The sequence below is a fragment of the Myxocyprinus asiaticus genome, chromosome 38 (assembly GCF_019703515.2).
Source record: "Myxocyprinus asiaticus isolate MX2 ecotype Aquarium Trade chromosome 38, UBuf_Myxa_2, whole genome shotgun sequence".
In the NCBI taxonomy this organism is placed as follows: domain Eukaryota; kingdom Metazoa; phylum Chordata; class Actinopteri; order Cypriniformes; family Catostomidae; genus Myxocyprinus; species Myxocyprinus asiaticus.
In genome coordinates this window covers 16,845,086-16,867,316 of record NC_059381.1, presented here as the reverse complement: position 1 = coordinate 16,867,316, position 22,231 = coordinate 16,845,086, and the positions used below count along the sequence as shown (strand labels likewise).

Below are 22,231 nucleotides of genomic sequence, written 5' to 3'. Positions count from 1 at the left end.
TTGGGTGAATTGTCCATTTAAAATATAAAGACTTCAGTCCATAAGAGGGAACTATTGCTCCATTAATACAGAAGTTTTGCTGAATTTAAATGTCAGAGAAATGGTGACTATTATGATGAAATATAATATAAGGAAAGTCAGTTTTATTTCATCACAGTATTTAAAGTAGTGTGTGTTTTAGTTACTTATTTTACAAGTCAAGAGATAGAGTTGAGAAAAACAGCAGAAAAAGTCGTTTACCTTATAAATGACATTTATTCAAGTTTACATAAGCATAATTTACACAGGGTACATTATACACTACTATTTAGCTATAAACGGAATTCACATAATTCACAGATCGTTATGGTGTACAGTAGATTCCACTACATTTACGTCTGTTTAGCTATACATTTGTAGGCCATGATGCTTGGGCCTTGTAACCCAGTGAGTCCTTGTCATCAAAATTATTATGAACAAAGTTAGGGGCAGGGAGGTAAGAGTCCTGCATTTCCAATGTGAGCTCTGGTATTTGTGAAACACCGACTGATTCTGGCAAGGTCATATTGTATGTAGGGTTTTCAATAACTGAGCTCAGTTTCTCAATACAGGGCCACAATAATGAGGAGTATAAAGTGACTGAATGGGCATCATCAGGTGAGGATGAGACAAATGGAGATTCATATGTATTCTGATAGAAATGATGTGCAGGACACACTCTGGAGGTATGGATGATGAGAGCATGGCTATCTCCACTTTCTAGTGATGTTGGAGGATCCTCTGTACTGTAGGCCTCCTGAATCTCACACTTCATATACCCTTCAGTCAGCGGGGAGCAATAAACCCCCTGCAAACAACAGAAACTTTGTTGAACATCAAGTCTTAAGACAATGGTTCTCATCTGGTGGTGCTTGAAGACCCAGATTATACATTGGAGATCAAGCGGCGACCCAACACTACCAAAACCATTTATCATATAAAAGCAGTGTTGGGTGTAATTTGATTATAAAGTAATTAGTTACTGTAATCTAAGTCTTTTTCAAAAAAGTAGTGTAACACATTACATTTTAATTTCTAGTGATCAGATTACAGTTACTGACTTTCAATAAAATTCATTACTTTTAGGTACATTACTTGGGTCACACATTTCTGAAACAGTACATATACCATTTACATTTATGCATTTGGCAGACACTTTTATTCAAAGTCTTTGGATTGCGTTTAAGGAATACAATTTATCATTTTATTTATTTTTTTGTGCGTGTTCCCAGGGAATCAAACCAATGACTTTGCCAGTGCCATGCTCTATCAGTCGAGCTATAGTAACAACGGTATTATTTATATAAATAGTATTATGTAAAATTCAAAACATGAATAATGTTCATATATACATCAGTTTTCATTTCTGTGACAGCTGAAGGGCATTCGCCCTATTGTAAGGGAGAAATGTGTGGTGCCGAGCATGGCCGGATTTAGTGTGGGGGGGATTGGGCTAAGGGGGGCATTGCCTTGCTAGTTTTTTCTTGTGATCCCCCTGAAACATCTGACTTTCCCCGACCATCGCCAAACACGATCAAGGGGGATCTTCCCAAGTAAAATTATCAAGGAGGAGCACCCCCCCCCCCCCCACCTCCCGATTTGACAAAGAGGTAAACAGTTGCCAATCTTAAAGATCAAAATTAAGTGTATGACTTAATATAGATATTATTTAGTTGAGCAAAAAAAACCAAACATTTCTGTGAAGTGCTCTAGGAATTAACTCAAAAATAAATTAATTACTAATGTGATTACTTTTCGATGAAATTATCAGTAAAGTAATCTGATTAAATTCTATCGAAGTGATTGGTGCTGTAATTTGTAGTGGATTACTTTAAGTAATTTACGCAACATTGTATAAAATTTAAAGCTGAGGTATGTAATTTTTGCGGCACTTGCGCCACCAAATGGAATTGCAAAAATAAACGTTGTTTTCAAAACAGCTTTCTGCATACGCCCCGTTGTCTGCCGTTGCTCAATCAAAGAGAAAGTCCAGCCCCCAACTCACGGCATTGGTTGAGGAAAGTTGGTGCGGGTCTAAGCGGGTCGCTCAAAACAAATAGAGTAATTTTCATAGTGCCACAGAAACCCCTGTATTTAATGTAGTAATGGGTCGAATTTTCTCTTCCACTGCATAGTTTTGTTCATGGTTTTTAAGCATGAGGGCTTGTTAATGTAATAATTATATGTGTTTACCATTGTATTCATACCCAGTTTTCTGAGACTCTATCAGAACAGACCTGTGACCCATTTTTAAGTTGAAACCCTCCAGTTAAACCACTTCCACGTCTTAGAATGAGACTTTTCACATTATAGACCTTATTCACAGTAGTGCAATCTTTGATTTTTGACTGGAATCAAAATAAGGATGTGAGGGATAGACTTACCATCTTTTCAATAACTTTCACTGTATAAAGCTATCAAAAACATAGAATTTTCCACAACTCGTCATCTGGAGTTTTTTGTTTACTGAAATGTCAACTGTTTCGTCAGCGGAACGATCCAAAATCAGTTTAAACAACTGTACAACCCATTGAATTGTACATCTATCCCTCACAGCCTTGTTGTGAACTAAGCAGACTTTAATTAAAAAGCAAAAGTATAAAATTGGTAATGACATTTTTTTAACTATACAAGACAGCAGTGATAACTCACCTTTTTAGTCCATTCCCCTGTAAGTTTTGGTTCAGGAATATCTGGATATAATATTTCCTTTAACCTAAAGGATTTTTAAGAGTGATGTTTTATTCCAACACAAAACAGCAAATATATTTAAATCTAAGCATATTGAGTTTTCTTAGATTGTACGAAAATACAGTGGACAATTTCCTTACCACTTTCTCTTCCTGAAGCAAAGGACTGTAATGAAAATGAAGACAAGGGCTGCTACGCTGGAGCCCACAACAGTAGCCGCAATCATCTGATGAACTATGCAGATTTTGTCACGTTACTCAAATTGTTATAACACGGTCTCACAGTATGTACACAGATACAGAATATATTTGTTTATTAAAGGTGCACTCAGTAATATTCATGTTTATGTTGCCCTGACAGCTAGTTGCGTAGATGCAGCAACACAGAAAAAACAGAAGTTACCGATGTCAATTAAAAAATGTGCTATGATACTGAAGGTCAGCCATGATTTATTTATTTTGTGAATGAAAGCTTCCGATTACAAGGGATTCGAGCCAGTACTATTCATCTTGTCTTATGATCTCAACATGGCGGTGCTAATGAATGCACACCCAGGACCATGTAGAAGCAGCTTTTTCTCTAAGACTAATATGACTTGAGTCTTCATTTCATGCGAGTGTACATAATTTTTTAAAAGATACAATATTTTTCAAATATTACTACTAATACTATTTCTTTCTTTTTAATAGATTTAGCAATAAAAAAATCTGAGCACACCTTTAAATATATATAATTTAATGATATATTCCAGCCATTACTGCAAAAAATTGTCAGAAGTTTCCATAGAACCCAATAATGTGAAAATGCACACATACTGCTTTTTTCCACCAGGAAACTGATTGTGGCGTTATCACCTTCTCCTGCAGATGTATAGGCACTAATGTTGATAGTGTAGGAGCCAGGATCTAATGTCAAACTAGCTGTAGGCTCTAAAAATTGAAACAAAGTATGTTTATTTGTAATCCATAATAGTGTCAGGAAAAACTGTGAATGTCGTTTAGGAAGTGAACGCACCCCTTGTTGTTTTAGTATTGATAGTTCTGTTGATATCAGAGTTGAATATTACGAGCCTGTAACCCAGTATGAAGCCTCCTTGCTTGCCTAAGGGCACTTTGTTCCAGGAAAGCACAAGTGTTCTGCCTTTCCGTTCACTTCTCAGGTTCTGAATTTTCTCAAATGGTCCTGAAAACAGAGGAATCAGAAAGCACAGTAAAAATTACATAGAACAAATAGAATCAAAAAAGGGAAAAAATCTTTGAACAATGAAAACTACAAAAAACATTTAGTTTAGACAGACCTAATGACATTTTCTGCATTTAAAGGCAACACAAAGTACAAAGTAAACAGAATCAAAACATGTATTATTTGGAAGATGTTGGCCTAAAAGACAATGGACTTTTTTAGGATCCTGTGAAGGGGATTATGAAAAAAAAAAAAGTCACTTTAGAGTCCAACAGTCCTTACGTTGCTCTACAGCATAACCCTCTCTCCTCTGCAGAAGCTGTGGGGCACCAGCAGTGCAGGCGTAGACCGAGATAGTATATCTCACACCTGGCTGAAAAAACTCTGTGAAAGAATTATAGAGCAATTGACATAAAGGGGAAAAAAAATATTTTAAAATTACTATAAAATTAAATGATATTGCAATGCAATTTTTGAAGCATTAAAATATTCTGTTGTCCATAAAATAGTCTTGCAAAAAATCTTGTTCTAGTTTTGTCACCTTCCCTTAATTACAGATTCTCTTCATTCATTATTTAATCTATAAGTCTAAAAGACGACTACAAATTATACTATTCATACTGTTATGCATTTATTAATTTAAAGGGGTAGTTCACCCAAAAATGAAAATTCTCTCAACATTTACTAACCCTCGTGCCATCCAAAATGTAACTCCCTTTTCACTATACATCTGGTCATTGTTTCAGAACACACTGATTAAACCACTGGAGTCGTATGGATTACTTTTATTCTGACTTATGTTTGGAGCTTCGAAGTTCTGGCCACCATTCACTTGCATTGTATGGCCCTAAAGACATTCTTCTAAAAATCATAATTTGTGTTCAGCATAAAGAAAGTCATACACATCTGGGATGGCATGAGGCTGAGTAAATGAGGAGGTTTTGGGCGAACTATCCCTTTAATGTCACCCAACGTAATGCAATGTTTGTTTTTCATTTTTTCTAACTTTTAAATAAGCAATCATTTGCTGTGATCATAACATTTTGCTTCTGCATTCACAGACAATACTTCAATACCTTACACAGTACACACCCATAGCACCATTCAAATAAAGCTGCTCTGAACTACAGCTTACAGCCCATTATCACTGCTTAACCATTCCAAATGTGTATGAAGTCTGTATATCTCCCTCACAAGATGTCAATGCATTATTCGCTGTTGAGCAAACAAAATTAATAAAGGATAATGTCAAAATAAACATACTGGCTGACACCAATACAAAAGTGAGTGAGAGTGAATGGCGACCATACTCATCTATTTGCTGCCAACTGACCTGACGGAATCCAGGTGCTTAAGTGACCGGATGGGATCTTCCTCCATTCAACTGCACAATGTTTTTTACTGTAGGTTGGAAACCAGTCTACAACATAGCCACAACTGGAACGGGAGCTTTCTTCCCAAAACATTGTAAAGCCACCTTTACTACTATTGATAGGGCTTACACTGACTCCATTGTCTGTGAAGAGTATTATAAAATCTTATTTAGTTTAAACATTACTTTTAAAACTTTAACCCATTTAAACTCAACCCTTTTAACTTTGAATGCTCTAGTGAACTAATTTTTTCCTGCTCACCAGGAAAGCTTGGGATGGTGATGCTTGAAGGTGGAGAAAGACCAGCTGAGTTGCTTGCTGAGACTGTGATTATTTGATCCCCTTTCTCATTCCCAGATGTGAGATTGTGGCACAGTGGTGTCTTTAGTCCTCTGTGGATGGGGTTTCTCCACTTGTCTTTGGAGTCACTTATAGTAAGTTCATAGCCCGTTATTATCCCATTACTTTGTTGTTTTGTTAGAGGCTTTCAAAAAATGTAAAAAAAAAAAAAAAAAAGAAGAAGAAAAAAAAAAGAAAAATATTTATTAGTTTTGATTTAGCCACAAAGTACAGAGAATAGACTACTTTTATGATATTTTGGGAGCTGTTTTAAGTTTTAAAGTGAGGCACTATCCACTGTCACTGTATTGAGAGGACGATCATATTTTTTCCCCTAATGTGTTAGGCATAAGAAAGAAAGTCAGAGTTTATTATGACAGTATATTCATTATTGGGTGAATTGCAGTCAACTGCAGTGCCAAATCCTTTAAACTGCACGTACCTTCCATTACAATGTATGTACTTTGTTCCCAATATTGTGTGCATTACTGTCAGTCTCAAGAAGCTTATCACAATAGCTGCATAGATGCTAGCTGCTAGCAGCAGTCTGAAAGCACATCTGTGAGGCATTTCTGACAGTTTTCACATTGAAGTATGTTGTCAAAGCACCGCAAAAAGGAGATCTTTATTTTCATGGTGTGGGTGTCAAGACTTCCTGAAAAGTAGCTTTTTTTGAACATGGCTAATCTCTGAATCTGACGCCAAGTGACTGTTTTGTGCTTCTAGTGCAATGTTAAAGTAATTTGTTTATTTAAGAGCACTTGAATTGACGAGTTTAGCTTAAAGTACTTAATTGGCTTGCAGTGTCTTGAAGGAATATATCAACCAAACATGTACAGGTGCATCTCAATAAATTAGAATGTTGTGAAAAAGTTCATTTATTTCAGTAATTCAACTCAAATTGTGAAACTCGTGTATTCAATAAATTCAATGCACACAGACTGAAGTAGTTTAAGTCTTTGGTTCTTTTAATTGTGATGATTTTGGCTCACATTTAACAAAAACCCACCAATTCACTATCTCAAAAAATTAGAATATGGTGACATGCCAATCAGCTAATCAACTCAAAAAGGTTTCCTGAGCCTTCAAAATGGTCTCTCAGTTTGGTTCATTAGGCTACACAATCATGGGGAAGACTGTTGATCTGACAGTTGTCCAGAAGACAATCATTGACACCCTTCACAAGGAGGGTAAGCCACAAACATTCATTGCCAAAGAAGCTGGCTGTTCACAGAGTGTTGTATCCAAGCATGTTAACAGAAAGTTGAGTGGAAGGAAAAAGTGTGGAAGAAAAAGATGCACAACCAACCGAGAGAACCGCAGCCTTATGAGGATTGTCAAGCAAAATCGATTCAAGAATTTGGGTGAACTTCACAAGGAATGGACTGAGGCTGGGGTCAAGGCATCAAGAGCCACCACACACAGACATGCCAAGGAATTTGGCTACAGTTGTCGTATTCCTCTTGTTAAGCCACTCCTGAACCACAGGCAACATCAGAGGCTTCTTACCTGGGCTAAGGAGAAGAAGAACTGGACTGTTGCCCAGTGTTCCAAAGTCCTCTTTTCAGATGAGAGCAAGTTTTGTATTTCATTTGGAAACCAAGGTCCTAGAGTCTGGAGGAAGGGTGGAGAAGCTCATAGCCCAAGTTGCTTGAAGTCCAGTGTTAAGTTTCCACAGTCTGTGATGATTTGGGGTGCAATGTCATCTGCTGGCGTTGGTCCATTGTGTTTTTTGAAAACCAAAGTCACTGCACCCGTTTACCAAGAAATTTTGGAGCACTTCATGCTTCCTTCTGCTGACCAGCTTTTTAAAGTTTCCAGCAGGATTTGGCACCTGCCCACACTGCCAAAAGCACCAAAAGTTGGTTAAATGACCATGGTGTTGGTGTGCTTGACTGGCCAGCAAACTCACCAGACCTGAACCCCATAGAGAATCTATGGGGTATTGTCAAGAGGAAAATGAGAAACAAGAGACCAAAAAATGCAGATGAGCTGAAGGCCACTGTTAAAGAAACCTGGGCTTCCATACCACCTCAGCAGTGCCACAAATTGATCACCTCCATGCCACGCCGAATTGAGGCAGTAATTAAAGCAAAAGGAGCCCCTACCAAGTATTGAGTACATATACAGTAAATGAACATACTTTCCAGAAGGCCAACAATTCACTAAAAATGTTTTTTTTATTGGTCTTATGATGTATTTTAATTTTTTGAGATAGTGAATTGGTGGGTTTATGTTAAATGTGAGCCAAACTCATCACAATTAAAAGAACCAAAGACTTAAACTACTTCAGTCTGTGTGCACTGAATTTATTTAATACACAAGTTTCACAATTTGAGTTGAATTACTGAAATAAATGAACTTTTCCACGACATTCTAATTTATTGAGATGCACCTGTATATTCATTATTGGGTGAATTGCAGTGAACTGCAGTGCTAAATACTTTAAACTGCACATACCTTCCATACTATGTATGTATTTTGTTCCCAATATTTCATCCAAATATCTACTTCTTCTGGAACTGCGGAGAGATCATCAGTGCGACAACATGAAGTGAATTTATATTTTGTGAATTGCTGTAAGTGAATTGCTTTGCTTTAGTTACCTATAAGATAAAAAAGTAGCTATTCATATATATACAGTACTGTGCAAAAGTTTTAGGCACTTGTGAAAAATGTTGCATAGTGAGGATGTCTTCAAAAATAATGCCATAAATAGTTTTCATTTATTAATGAATGTCATGCAAAGCCCATTAAACATAAAAAAAGCTAAATCAATATTAAGTGTGACCACATTTGCCTTCAAAACAGCTCCAATTCTCCTAGGTACACCTGGACAAGTTTTTCTAGGTTGTTGGCAGATAGGATGTTCAAAGCTTCTTGGAAAATTCACCACAGTCCTTCTATCTATTTTGGCTGTTAAGACAAATGTTTGTGTGAAACATCTTATGTGCCTAACAATTTTGCACAGTACTGTATATTATAAAAAATAATTAATTAATTAATGACATTGGACATAAAAATTATGCTAAAGCCTAAATTAATTCTGATGTCTTGATGCTAATGTATACTCACTGTCCTCTTTAGTAGAGAAGTCAGTCATTTCACTCCAGTCACCCCACCTGTAAAAGTGCTCATTAGACCCACATTGCACTTTAGCTGTGTACTTAGCAGAGGGCTGCAGATCTAAAAGGATAACTGACGAAAGTCCCAGTCCACGAAAGGTTACCTTTGTGAGATGTAAAAATGTGTAGGAAATTTGTGAGAATCGTTTTAAAATCATGTGAAAGCATAAAATTGGCATAATGTTCATTTTTATGCAAGATAATGACTGATGAAACCAACATTGTAAATGGATCCATTGAGCTCCACTTGGCATGTCATTGGAAAGGAAGCATAATTTTCCATGTTCCAGCTCCACTGAAGAGTAGCATTTCTTGCATGAACCGCACGGGATTGTATGTTCTTGGGTGCTCTAAGCCATACTGTGCAAGAAGGAACAAAAGATTAAATGACAAAAATCACAAACTATTCAAATTAAGTGGTGTCATGCAGTATTTTAGACTCATATAACAATTTTTTTGCACTAACAGCACCAAACGTAATTGCAAAAAAAAAAAAAAAAAATTATAACTTTGAAAATAAGTTTGGTTGGTCAAACAGGTGCTATGTCAGGCTGGCTGGGCTGCTCAAACAAAAGGAGCAATGTTTTCATAGTGCCAACCTACAAATAGCTTCCTTATTGTTGTCTCTGCATATTAAAACATTGAATAATTGAATAAATAATACACATCTCCTTTAAGATAAATGGTCTGTTTTACCTCTGTGTTTGGGTTCAGCTGTGTCAGTGATTGTCTTCACACCAAGGGGATTTGTGGCATTTAGAGTCCAATTCGTGGCATTGTTTTTATGTAGGACACATTGATCAAATTTACAAACACTAACAAATACAAAACATTAATAATCATGTTGGAAAACTTGAAACATTATATTGTTCATTTTGACATGATTAACACTGAACAATATGTCATGATTCTCATTGCACATAATGGTGGATGTTGTTTAGCGTCCATGTGTGTACTGTACCTTCCATTCAGTGTGTAGAAGGTTTTGTTATCTCCTTCCAGATGGGTTTTTCGACCACGTTTCCAGTGACACTCCACAGAGCTGAGATCCCGGGTTACACATGTAAGATTTTGGTCATCTGGGGGATCTGTAGAATTAATTGAAATTAGAAATGTTTTGGCCAGAGGCCTATGACATCAATAATCTAATCTAATCTAATGCAAATCCAATAAATGTGTACAGTGTACATTTGGTATATACAAATAAAATTGGAGCTAGTTTATGTTTAAGTGATTCTATCATAGACACTTAGTATTGCAATATTATTATTATTATTATTTTTTTTTTTGGTTTGATAAAAATGTATAATAACTTTCAGTCTCATTAATACATAATTAACCAAAATTATTATTGAAAGATTGCATGCATTTGTATATGGGATGTTAACAAGAAAAGGCTGATAATTTTTTCTCTTATTTTCCCATTCTCAATTTGTCTGAACATCAAAGAACAGATTTGCCCATAAACCTAAAATTAAACATTCAAATTGTATGTTGTTTTACTACTATTTTGTCACTAGTTTTGACTACTATTTTGTCAATAGTTTTCAAGTCAATCTCTTGGGGATCCTTGAAATTTAGCTAATCAGTACCCCAAAACATTTTTAAAGCTTTTAAGTTAGGATTTTAAACAATGTGTGTATGTACAGTATATACAATATATACACACACTTAGTTTCATGACATTTCTATGCTTTGAATTAGAGCTGCACAATTAATCGTTAAAAGATCCTGTGCGCTTGTATCTCGTAATGAATGCAGCGTTCCTGCAAGAGACTCTGCACTGTTTTTTTATCAAAATACACCTCTTTAGGTGATATTAATGTAAACACAGCTGTTAATGAATTATGAGTGTAAACAGATGGGATTAAATCTGGCTGTCTTGACGAGATAAACACAGACGTTAATGTATAAGCGGATGGGACAAATTCGTCAGTGTTAGATCTGTGTGATGTCTAAATGTACAGTGCATCCGGAAAGTATTCACAGCGCTTCACTTTTCCACATTTTGTTATGTTACAGCCTTATTCCAAAATGGATTAAATTCATTATTTTCCTCAAAATTCTACAAACAATACCCCATAATGACAATGTGAAAGAAGTTTGTTTGAAATCTTTGCAAATTTATTACAAATAAAAAATGAAAAAAATCACATGTACATAAGTATTCACAGCCTTTGCCATGACACACTAAATTGAGCTCAGGTGCATCCTGTTTCCACTGATCATCCTTGAGATGTTTCTACAACTTGATTGGAGTCCACCTGTGGTACATTCAGTTGATTGGACATGATTTGGAAAGGCACACACCTGTCTATATAAGGTCCCACAGTTAACAGTGCATGTCAGAGCACAAACCAAGCCATGAAGTCCAAGGAATTGTCTGTAGACCTCCGATACAGGATTGTAGCGAGGCACAGATCTGGGGAAGGGTACAGAAACATTTCTGCAGCATTGAAGGTCCCAATGAGCACAGTGGCCTCCATCATTTGTAAATGGAAGAAGTTTGGAACCACCAGGACTCTTCCTAGAACTGGCCGCCTGGCCAAACTGAGCAATCGGGGGAGAAGGGCCTTAATCAGGGAGGTGAACAAGAACCCAGTGGTCACTCTGACAGAGCTCCAGCGTTTCTCTGTGGAGAGAGGAGAACCTTCCAGAAGAACAACCATCTCTGCAGCACTCCACCAATCAGGCCTGTATGGTAGAGTGGCCAGACGGAAGCCAATCCTCAGTAAAAGGCACATGACAGCCCGCCTGGAGTTTGACAAAAGGCACCTGAAGGACTCTCAGACCATGAGAAAACAAAGATTGAACTCTTTGGCCTGAATGGCAAGCGTCATGTCTGGAGGAAACCAGGCACCGCTCATCACCTCGCCAATACCATCCCTACAGTGAAGCATGGTGGTGGCAGCATCATGCTGTGGGGATGTTTTTCAGCGGCAGGAACTGGGAGACTAGTCAGGATCGAGGGAAAGATGAATGCAGCAATGTACAGAGACATCCTTGATGAAAACCTGCTCCAGAGCACTCTGGACCTCAGACTGGGGCGAAGGTTCATCTTCCAACAGGACATCGACCCTAAGCACACAGCCAAGATAACAAAGGAGTGGCTACAGGACAACTCTGTGAATGTCCTGTGAGTGGCCCAGCCAGAGCCCAGACTTGAACCCGATTGAACATCTCTGGAGAGATCTGAAAATGGCTGTGCACCGACGCTCCCCATCCAACCTGATGGAGCTTGAGAGGTCCTGCAAAGAAGAATGTGAGAAACTGCCCAAAAATAGGTGTGCCAAGCTTGTAGCATCATACTCAAAAAGACTTGAGGCTGTAATTGGTGCCAAAGGTGCTTCAACAAAGTATTGAGCAAAGGCTGTGAATACTTTTGTACGTGTGTGTGTGTGTGTGTGTGTGTGTGTGTGTTTTTGTTTTTTTAATTTGATAAGATTTCAAACAAACTTCTTTCACATTGTCATTATAGGGTATTGTTTGTAGAATTGAGGAAAATAATGACTTTAATCCATTTTGGAATAAGGCTGTAACATAACAATATGTGGAAACAGTGAAGCGCTGTCAATACTTTCTGGATGCAGTGTATATAAACTGCATGCTGTCTGTTATAGGCATTTAGGCATTCTTACTGCATCAAATCAGTATTAATGTAGATCTATCACACAGTAAAGAGTGTCAAATATTTAAGAAGTTTCATTTTGCATTAAATTACTTTTTTAACGTTTTTATATTATAATATTTTTTTTTAATGTTTAATTACTGTTGCTGAAAAACTTAAAGCACTGTTTACTCTGTTCTCTATTTAATTACTGGCTCTTAAATAATTCCTTTAAAAGCTTGAAGCATTTTTTTACAAGAGACATTGAAGGCCACGTTGTTTTAATTTAAATTGTTAATACATGTATTGTTTTTGTTTTAAATGAGTAAAATAACAGTTTCATTGCATATTTGCCTACCAAACTAAGTTGACATAAAACTGTTAATGAAGCTTTTTTTCTGCTCGTTTTGCTTTTTACTTCGCATGTGAGAAACAGGCTAAATAATTTCATTTATTTTTTTGCACTTTTGTTTTTAACAGAATTATTATTTTTTAATTTATTTTGCAATAATAACAAGGTGCTGTTTAGTTTATAATTTATTCGTTGCATCCTCTTGTGGACTTTTAAATATATATATATATATTTGATTTACAAATGTATTGCATTTTTGCATAGATTGAGGTAGAAAACATTTTGTCAGAACCTCTAGTACATTACATGTTACTTTGTTTATTACCCTTATGTCCAGGTTTTGTAAATCACATAAGCATTTTTTCTTCAGAATCATGAGAGAATCGTGATCTTTACTCTAAGCAAAAAAAAAAATCATGATTCTCAATTTCCAGAATCATGCAGCTCTACTTTGAATATATATTATTAATTAATAACCTTTTTGGCATTATATGATCTCATTATGTTTGTTAATGTTATTCATTTATGAAAGTTATTATAAAGAAGGGTTTCAATCATTCCAGTATGTTTGGGTTTTATTATGAGGTAAAAAAAACAATGCAAACAAAACCATTGAAAATTTAAATAATTATTTTGTTTAGACAGACCTAATCATTTCCAGTGGCTTCATCAGTTGTAAAATTTTGAAAAATTCCTATATATGGGCAGATGGTGCAGATAATCCCATATGTTCATGGGCAAAATATCCAAACAAGCTCTGACTAATCTTCAAGTCCAGTTTTCCATTAATAAACTCAACCTTAATATTTAGAAATTACAGTGTCAAGAAAAAGTATGTTAACCCCTTGGAATTATTATGTATACATTTTTATAATAGCGCCTACATCCAATGGTTGAATAGAATTTTTTTTAAGATTTTAGGATATTCAAATTGTATCTCAAATATGGTTAATTAACACCAAAGTGCCAAATTCAACTTTCCTTGCTATTATGTTTAAATCTGCTTTAACTAATGACACACAAATTATTGTATTGTTCTTATAGATATCAAATACACCATTCAAAAATTCACAGTGTAGGTTGGGAAAAATATGTGAACCCCTAGGCTAATGACATCAACAAAAGCTAATTAGTTGCTAATGAGTTGGCAAACCTGGAATCCAGTTAATAAAAAACATGATTGGAGGTGTGGGTTAGAGCTAATTTGACTTTTTAAAAGCACTCAAACATTTTGAGTTTGATATTCACAAGAAGCATCTGCTGATGTGGACCATGCCTTGCAAAAAAGAGATCTCAGAAGACCTACAATCAAGAATTTATCCTTTGCATAAAGCTGGAAAGGGTTACAAAGATATCTCAAAGAGCTTAAATATTTATCTGTCCACAGTTAGACAAACTGTATATGAATGGAGACAATTTAGTACTGTGGCTACAATCATCTGGTTCATGAGTTTACTATATGGAAAACATTAAACAGGCATGTTGTCCAAGACAGCACACCACAAAGGAAGCTGCTGCTTTCCAACAAAACATTGCTGTGTGCCTGAACACAACTCTACTGGGAGAATGTTTTGTGGACTGATGAAACTAAGGTTAAATTGTTTGGGAAGACCACGCAGCACTACATATGGCGTAAAAAGGGCACCACATACAAACATGAAAACATTGCTGCTTCAGGGCCTGGACTGTTTGCCATCACCGAGGGAAAAATTTATTCACAAGTTTATCAAGATATCCTACAGGATATTGTCAAGGTGGCTGTGCGCCGGCTGAAGCTCAGTAGAAGCTGGGTGATGCAGCAGGACAAGGGCCCTAAAAATTGAAGTAAATCCACTACAAAATGGCTTCAAAAAAAGAAAATCCACCTTTTGGAGGGGCCCTGTCTGAGTCCAGACCTTAACCGAATAGAAATGCTGTGGAATGACATCATGAGAGCCATACACACCAGACATCCTAAGAATCTGACTGAACTGAAGCAGTTCTGTAAGGAAAAATGGCCCAAAATTCCTTCTGAACATTGTGCAGGTCTAATCTGCAGTTACTGGAAACGCTTGGGTGAGGTAATTGCTGCTAAAGAGGATTGACCAGTTATTAAAGGAATGTTCCAGGTTAAATTCAAGTTAAGCTCAATCGAAAGCATTTGTGGCTTCATCTAATGTTGATTTCCACAAAAATGTATTTCTCCTCGTCCCTCATTTTCTTTAAAAAAAGCAAAAATTGATGTAACAGTGAGGCAGTTACAACGGAATGGGGGCAAATTTTTTTTTACGTTAAAATACTCACTTTTTGAAAAGTATAACCACAAGACAAAGGATATGAGTGTAAACATGATTTTAGTGAGATAAAATCACTTACAAACCTTTTCTGTGTAAAGTTATAGCCAATTTTACAGCTTCGTTTCTATGATGATGTAATGTCAACAAACCCTAAAACAACTGTAAAAATTACGATTTAAACAACTTTGCAGCTCAAATAATACACAAGTTTTAACAGAGGAATTAATGTAAGTGCTTTTGTAAAATTATAAGCTTCACATTTCTGTGTTTAAACCCTCCAAACATTGGCCGCATTCACTGCTGTCGATGTAGATTAACTTGAACCCAGAACATTCCTTTAAATCCAAGGGTTCAATTACTTTTTCCAAAGCACTGTGAATGTTTAATGGGATGTGTTCAATAAAGCTTGAAAGATTATAATTGTTTATGTGTTGTTAGCTTAAGCACATTGTTGTTTGTCTATACTTGTGACTTTGATGAAGATGAGAACACATTTTATGACCAATTAATGCAGAAAACCAACTAATTCTAAAGGGTTCACATACTTTTTCTTGCCACTGTATGTCAACTTGAGTTTTTGAACTAGTTATATACATACCATATAAATGAACCAATTCATATTGGACATGATTCGTTTACACTTACAGCCAATAAATATTGTGGAGCCTCCATCATCCAAACATTGTATGTTCTCTCCTCCTGATGTAGTAGGGGTGTTGAAGTGAACTGGTTTTGTGATGTAGGTCCTGTTGCTGATGCGGATTGTGAAGAAAGAGGAACTGAATAATTGAACCTTTTCTGTCTTCAAAATGCAGCAGAATGTCACGTTGCTCCCAACCAGAAAAACTTGGTTATCTGGATAGACAAGTGTTGTTGTGGCATTTTGATCTTCTCCTGTTATTGTAGGGGCAAAACAGTGAATTATTTGTTTATCAGGCCTGTTTAACCCTCAAATCCCTCACTGGGGCCAGAGAGACCTCAATACAATGTTAATAACTCAAGAAATGTATATTAAATGAAAATGTACATGTATAAATTAGGTTGATAATATGATTTTCCTTATCTTATGTGAACTGATTATAAAAAAAAAATTCAAACTTGATAAGACACGTTATTACTTATGCTTGGGGTCTCAGAGACCCCAGATATAAAACATGATTTTCTAAATTTCTTTCATTTTTCTTTTATTGTATTTTTCTACAATGTGTTTTCGCTGGGCAAATTGAGTCCAAACAAAAACATTACAAAAATGGATTCCAGTTAAATTGTGCGTGTCTGCTTTGTGGAAAAACTTTAGGATACCGCATCAATAATATCCGACCAGTGGGATTTGATTAAGCCAGAGGAACATATTAAAAGAATTGGAATGGAAAATAAGACATTCATTTTGAAATTACTATTATTATAATTTCTATATGAACATCATTGCGGTCTCTGGGACCCCATACATAAAAACTATAAAGTTAATCTCAACATAACATGGTTAAACATGCATAACGATATCTCTTTTGTGGGCTCACGTTAGTATGACATTTGGCCACAAACCTTCGTAAGTGTTTAAAGGTGTCCAGCTGCTGGTCTGATGCGGATCTCGGCGCCTCAATCTGACCGAATGGGAGGTGCACTGCAGTGGTACAGATGAGGTCCATTTCCAGTGATGAGGGACCGCTGGATCTGGCATCACCTGTATGGTTTCCTAATACAGCATTTTACATAAAAAAAATTAATTCAGGCATATTATTCTTTCTTTTATCATTAGAGAAATATCATAAAAGATCAGCTGCCACATACAAAGTGAACGGTCCGCATCTGTTCAGTGTGAAGGACTTCAATGTCATAAGTAAGTTTCTCTGATTGATTTTTTTCAGCAAACTCATCTCTCCATGTAACGTTCAGCACCCATTCACCTTTATCAAATTTGTCACTTTTTTCTGGATACACTGTCACCTCTTTTACTGGAAGTTGGTTTCCTTTTGATACGGAAAACATAGACACATAATTATATACAAATTATGAACAAATAATTATAATAAATTCTGCAGTCAAAAGGTCTTAGGAACCGAGACTCAGGAAATCATTATTGGAGAACTTTTAAAGAGTGAAACATGTCCATAGTTAACCAGTGGTTACTCTGCAAGGACACGTGTGAACATGAGGGGAGCTGACTTAAAGAGATAGTTCTCCCAAAAATGAAAAATCTCACATTATTTACTCACCCTCATGCCATTCCAGATGTGTATGACTTCCTTTCTTCTGCAGAACACAAATGAAGATTTTTAGAAGAATATTTCAACTCTGTAGGTCCTTACAATGCAAGTGAATGGAGACTAGTATTCTGAAGGTCCAAAAAGCATACAAGTGGCAGCATAAAATTAATCCATACGACTCCAGTGGTTCAATCCATATCTTCAGAAGTGATATGATAGGTGTAGGTGAGAAATTTAAGTCCTTTTTTACTGTAAATCTACACTTTCACTTCCACTTCCAAATTCATGTGTTGAAGTTACTTTCACATTCAGCCACCTACTGGTTGGGGCTGGTCAAATGTGGAGATTTACAGTAAAAAAGGACTTAAATATTTATCCGTTTCTCACCCACATTTACCATATCTCTTCTGAAGACATGGATGGATTTAACAACAGTAGTCGTATGGATTACTTTTCTGCTGCCTTTATGTGCTTTTTGGACTTTCTGAGTTCTGGTCACCATTCACTTGCATTGTGAGGACCAACAGAGCTGAAATATTCTTCTAAAAATCTCCATTTGTGTTCAGCAGAATAAAGTCAGTCAGACACATCAGTTGACACCAGTTGCATTTAAGTCATTGCACAAATAGCTCTTAAAAGTTATTTCTGAGAAAAGTTGTTGTTTGAAGATGACATTTAGTTTTATATATATATATATATATATATATATATATATATATATATATATATATATATATATATATAAACTGTTTTATAAACATTACAATTCATTCAAATAATTTCTCAACAAATACTCTAAACTCAAACTCACCATCCTGTTCTGTTTGATCAATCAGAGAAAGGAGCAAAGCACATAAACACCAGACTGACATGATCTGAGCTCAGGAGATTCTGGATGGTGCCTCCATTAGCAATTAGATCTGCTAGAGAAACAAAAACACTCTTATCCATTACTCATAGCTAAATGACTAAATAAGGTAAAACTGTCAACAACTCACAACTCAAATGGGAATCAATTATCTTTATTTTTAATGGCCTTTTAGGTTTTAATTTATAACATTGTGTAAAAAGTGGATGGAGAGAAAGAGGGGATGAGATCAGAAGATGACACAGGCTAAATTCAAACCTTCATTACCAGGAGAATGTGCACACTACACCACAGCCCCCTCCTCTAACATAAATGATCATATTAAAAATAAAAACTGCTGTGTTTTTTGTGTGTGTGTGTGTGTGTGTGTGTGTGTTTGTTGTTTTGTTTTTTGCATGACTTTATTGGCCTATTGCCTACTGGAAAACTCAGACAATGAAAGGCTAAATGTCAGTTGGAGATAAGACTGTTACAACCTGCCACTATGAAAATGAGTAAACAATTTAGAGACCACAGATGGTGAATGAACAAGCTTTGGTCCACACAAATGTACACATAATCGATGTTTATCTTGTCCAAGAGATAAATTCACTTTCAACTGCACCAGGAACAAATACTGCAAAATTAACTTATTAATCAAAAACAATACAAAAATAATAGTAAGCCTATGCTCACAGCAACAATATCAGTGACTCCAGGGACAAGCCATGTTCATCACTTTGACACCACAATAAATAAAGTGCAGTGCTTTTACAAAAGAAAGTTGTCACTTATTATCACTGATGCAATTAATTCAATTTGTGTAAGTGCATGTCCAAGCTGCATGCTGATATGGGCATTTAAAACTTAAAGTAAATATAATGCATATAAAACTCAATTAATATATCAACAGCCAGGGAAACAATGCACTCAAAAAATATTATTATTATTATCATTTGTAATTTATGCATTTAAATAATCATAAAAAAAATCCATCAAATTGAATTGTGTAATTTTATCCATTTTGTTTTTTAAATAATAATAAAAAATAAAATAAAAAACTAATAATTTTTAGTTTCTTTTATTTTGTTAAAGGTTACTCAATTCAATTTGATGGAATTCTTTTATGAAATGTAAATGTGTAAAAAAAAAATTTAAAAAAAAATGTGCGTGATCAGTGAATTGCAAGGTCACGTTAACATCTTTACTACCTTTGTACTGAATCAATACCTATTACCTAAACATATCTTTATATCAATTACTTGATCTATGGGTGGATGATTTCCCATGCCCTTTTCCTGGTTCAAAACAATGACTTCAGTTTTTGTCTTTTTGCATAATATTCCAGTTCCTGATGTCAATACTGGAGTGTTCAAAACAACTGTTCAATTGTTGTATTATACATGAGTAGATAATCACTTTCATTTCATGCAAAGAAGGCTAGTCATTCTTAATAGATGATGTCATGACCGTGGGTCTTACTTTTTTCAACTGAAATTAAATATTTTACAAATTATTCTACAAACACTGAAGGGGTATTTAATCATGTTTCAAGTAAAAGAGAGTTTTATAATGCCTTTATGTATTACAGCAAAGATCCAGTACATTATACATAAAATATGGCCTATACGTAATCTTATCTTTAAAATAAAACTGACCCCTTGAATGAGACAACCAACTGACCAAATTCACTGCCCATCTCTAATTCTAAACTGTACGATCTCTAAATTCAATAACAAGTAATAATCAGGTAAATCACCAAAGTCAATCTTAGAATAGTTAAACATTTTACTAACTTCATTCGCGCACCCAGAAAAACTTTTCCAAAGACTGAATTTAAATGAACAAGTTTAATGAGCAGTTAACAATGTTCTGACTCCTGCGCTAAAAATCATGTGTGTTCGAGACGCGTTTTTAAAAATGGAGGTTCTTTTTCTTTTCTTTTTTTAAATGACACTGCGTCTACAAAACTGCGCGAGACGCTGAAAACACAGCGGGGCGGTCGAAACAGTCAAAGTCGCCCGATAAGCGCGTGTTTACATAGAAAATTCAACTGAAAACTGCGATTACCGGCGAAGAACGTTTTGGGTGTGAACGGCCCCTTAGAACAACCTACCTGAGTGAAGAAATCGTGTTTCTCAGCCACCACCACGGTAAACAATTGCTATCTTCCTCAAATTATTCTCGTACGTTTCGAACTTTTTTAGTGTCAAAAAGTTGACACTAAAACATTAAAGCTTAACCGAACTGAAGTTCATTCTGGAGTGAGGGAGCGGATGAGTGATCACATGTAGTGGGAGGGTCTCGGTGGAACTTGCGGGAAGTTATCAGTAAAGAGAGTCTTTGGGAAAAGCATCGAGTAAGTACATTAACAAATGTCGGCTGATAGCAGCGCTGCATTAAAATATTTTCATGTGTCATCTGTAAATTAGGTAACTACGATTTTCCAGGGAAGAGCATTTCCACTGAGAGTAACAATCATAAATTATGAAATTAGTAGAAATCAGAGACTCAAAAGCAGTCCGATGGTCTCAGTCTCGTCGTGAGTTATTTGACTCGGTCTTGACTTGAGCAAGGGAGGACTCGGACTTAACCCCGAGTCCCTTTTCAAAAAATATACAGTGACAGCTTCGACTTATCTGACAACTATTTTTGACTGACAATACCAGAGATCTTCACGTTTGTGCCGCTTCAGTCTGTAGCGTAGAATCAGAACTAGAGATGCCCAGTACACAAATAAATCAATTTATTGAGTCGGTTCTTTTCAGCGAATTGGCCAAACAGGTTAGCAAAAAGGTTTGAATTGATTGTCTATTCAGTCCGATTATTTCGGTGGTGCGGTGGCTTGATAACAAGGGGCTGTTCACACCAAAACGTTTTTGCGTCCATCCATGTTGTTTTTCAGTTGATTATTTCGGACTGCTATGTCACTGAATCATTTGCAGCAGTTTCTCACTCATTAAAACAGCGTCGGGATATTTTAGAAAACGGAAAACAAACCAATCGCTGGATAAAGTGAATATATACCTGCAGTCAACAAAATACTGCTTTTTTTGAGCGATACCTTCCATTGGGGCGGTGTCTTGATAATAAGTGGCTGTACACAAACAAAACATTTTTGGCGTCCATCAATGCTGTTTTTCAGTTGTTTTAGGGTGACCATACGTACTCTTTTCCCGGCCATGTCCTCTTTTTCGGACCTTATAAAAAACCGTCCGGCCGGGATTTCTAAATTTGCGAAAATGTCCGGGATTCGGCTTTAGTTGCATTATGATGTGCATCTGGTCTAATACTTTTGTGTGTGTGCGCGCGCATACAGGTGCATCTCAATAAATTAGAATGTCATGGAAAAGTTCATTTATTTCAGTAATTCAACTCAAATTGTGAAACTTGTGTATTAAATAAATTCAATGCACACAGACTGAAGTAGTTTAAGTCTCTGGTTCTTTTAATTGTGATGATTTTGGCTCACATTTAACAAAAACCCACCAATTCACTATCTCAAAAAATTAGAATACATCATAAGACCAATAAAAAAAACATTTTTAGTGAATTGTTGGCCTTCTGGAAAGTGTTCATTTACTGTATATGTACTCAATACTTGGTAGGGGCTCCTTTTGCTTTAATTACTGCCTCAATTCGGCGTGGCATGGAGGTGATCAGTTTGTGGCACTGCTGAGGTGGTATGGAAGCCCAGGTTTCTTTGACAGTGGCCTTCAGCTCATCTGCATTTTTTGGTCTCTTGTTTCTCATTTTCCTCTTGACAATACCCCATAGATTCTCTATGGGGTTCAGGTCTGGTGAGTTTGCTGGCCAGTCAAGCACACCAACACCATGGTCATTTACCCAACTTTTGGTGCTTTTGGCAGTGTGGGCAGGTGCCAAATCCTGCTGGAAAATGAAATCAGCATCTTTAAAAAGCTGGTCAGCAGAAGGAAGCATGAAGTGCTTCAAAATTTCTTGGTAAACGGGTGCAGTGACTTTGGTTTTCAAAAAACACAATGGACCAACACCAGCAGATGACATTGCACCCCATATCATCACAGACTGTGGAAACTTAACACTGGACTTCAAGCAACTTGGGCTATGAGCTTCTCCACCCTTCCTCCAGACTCTAGGACCTTGGTTTCCAAATGAAATACAAAACTTGCTCTCATCTGAAAAGAGGACTTTGGACCACTGGCAACAGTCCAGTTCTTCTTCTCCTTAGCCCA

At 36.2% G+C, this 22,231-nt stretch overlaps 1 protein-coding gene across 3 annotated transcripts; it reads right to left on the bottom strand.

Moving 5' to 3' along the window:
* Positions 1–244: 244 nt before the first annotated feature.
* lifrb (LIF receptor subunit alpha b) lies at positions 245–20,300 on the bottom strand. 3 transcript variants are annotated; one of them, XM_051676916.1, is made up of 18 exons: positions 20,134–20,300; positions 17,982–18,093; positions 16,755–16,933; positions 16,509–16,659; positions 15,609–15,857; positions 9,690–9,816; positions 9,425–9,543; positions 8,949–9,088; positions 8,679–8,832; positions 8,064–8,125; positions 5,526–5,748; positions 5,225–5,407; positions 4,174–4,275; positions 3,724–3,891; positions 3,525–3,638; positions 2,850–2,943; positions 2,671–2,734; positions 245–826 (listed from the first exon to the last, which is right to left on the bottom strand). In XM_051676916.1, the coding sequence occupies exons 2-18, from the start codon at positions 18,040–18,042 to the stop codon at positions 386–388; spliced, it is 2,631 nt and encodes an 876-aa protein (XP_051532876.1). In that variant the 5' UTR covers positions 18,043–18,093; positions 20,134–20,300; the 3' UTR covers positions 245–385. The 3 variants fall into 3 exon arrangements, with proteins under 3 accessions (XP_051532876.1, XP_051532877.1, XP_051532878.1); XM_051676917.1 differs by having other exon boundaries at positions 17,982–18,090; positions 20,134–20,299; XM_051676918.1 differs by lacking the exon at positions 20,134–20,300 and adding an exon at positions 19,814–19,858.
* Between the last annotated feature and the right edge of the window lie 1,931 nt (positions 20,301–22,231).

What these genes read in the sequence shown, in the direction of transcription:
- lifrb (XM_051676916.1), bottom strand. Translation starts at nt 18,042, where the DNA reads ATGTCAGTCTGGTGTTTATGTGCTTTGCTCCTTTCTCTGATTGATCAA. An exon ending in ACCTTTAAACACTTACGAAG is followed by an intron (nt 15,858 to 16,508) that starts GTTTGTGGCCAA and finishes CTACAATAACAG; the next exon opens with GAGAAGATCAAAATGCCACA. An exon ending in TCAATGGATCCATTTACAAT is followed by an intron (nt 8,833 to 8,948) that starts GTTGGTTTCATC and finishes CATCTCACAAAG; the next exon opens with GTAACCTTTCGTGGACTGGG.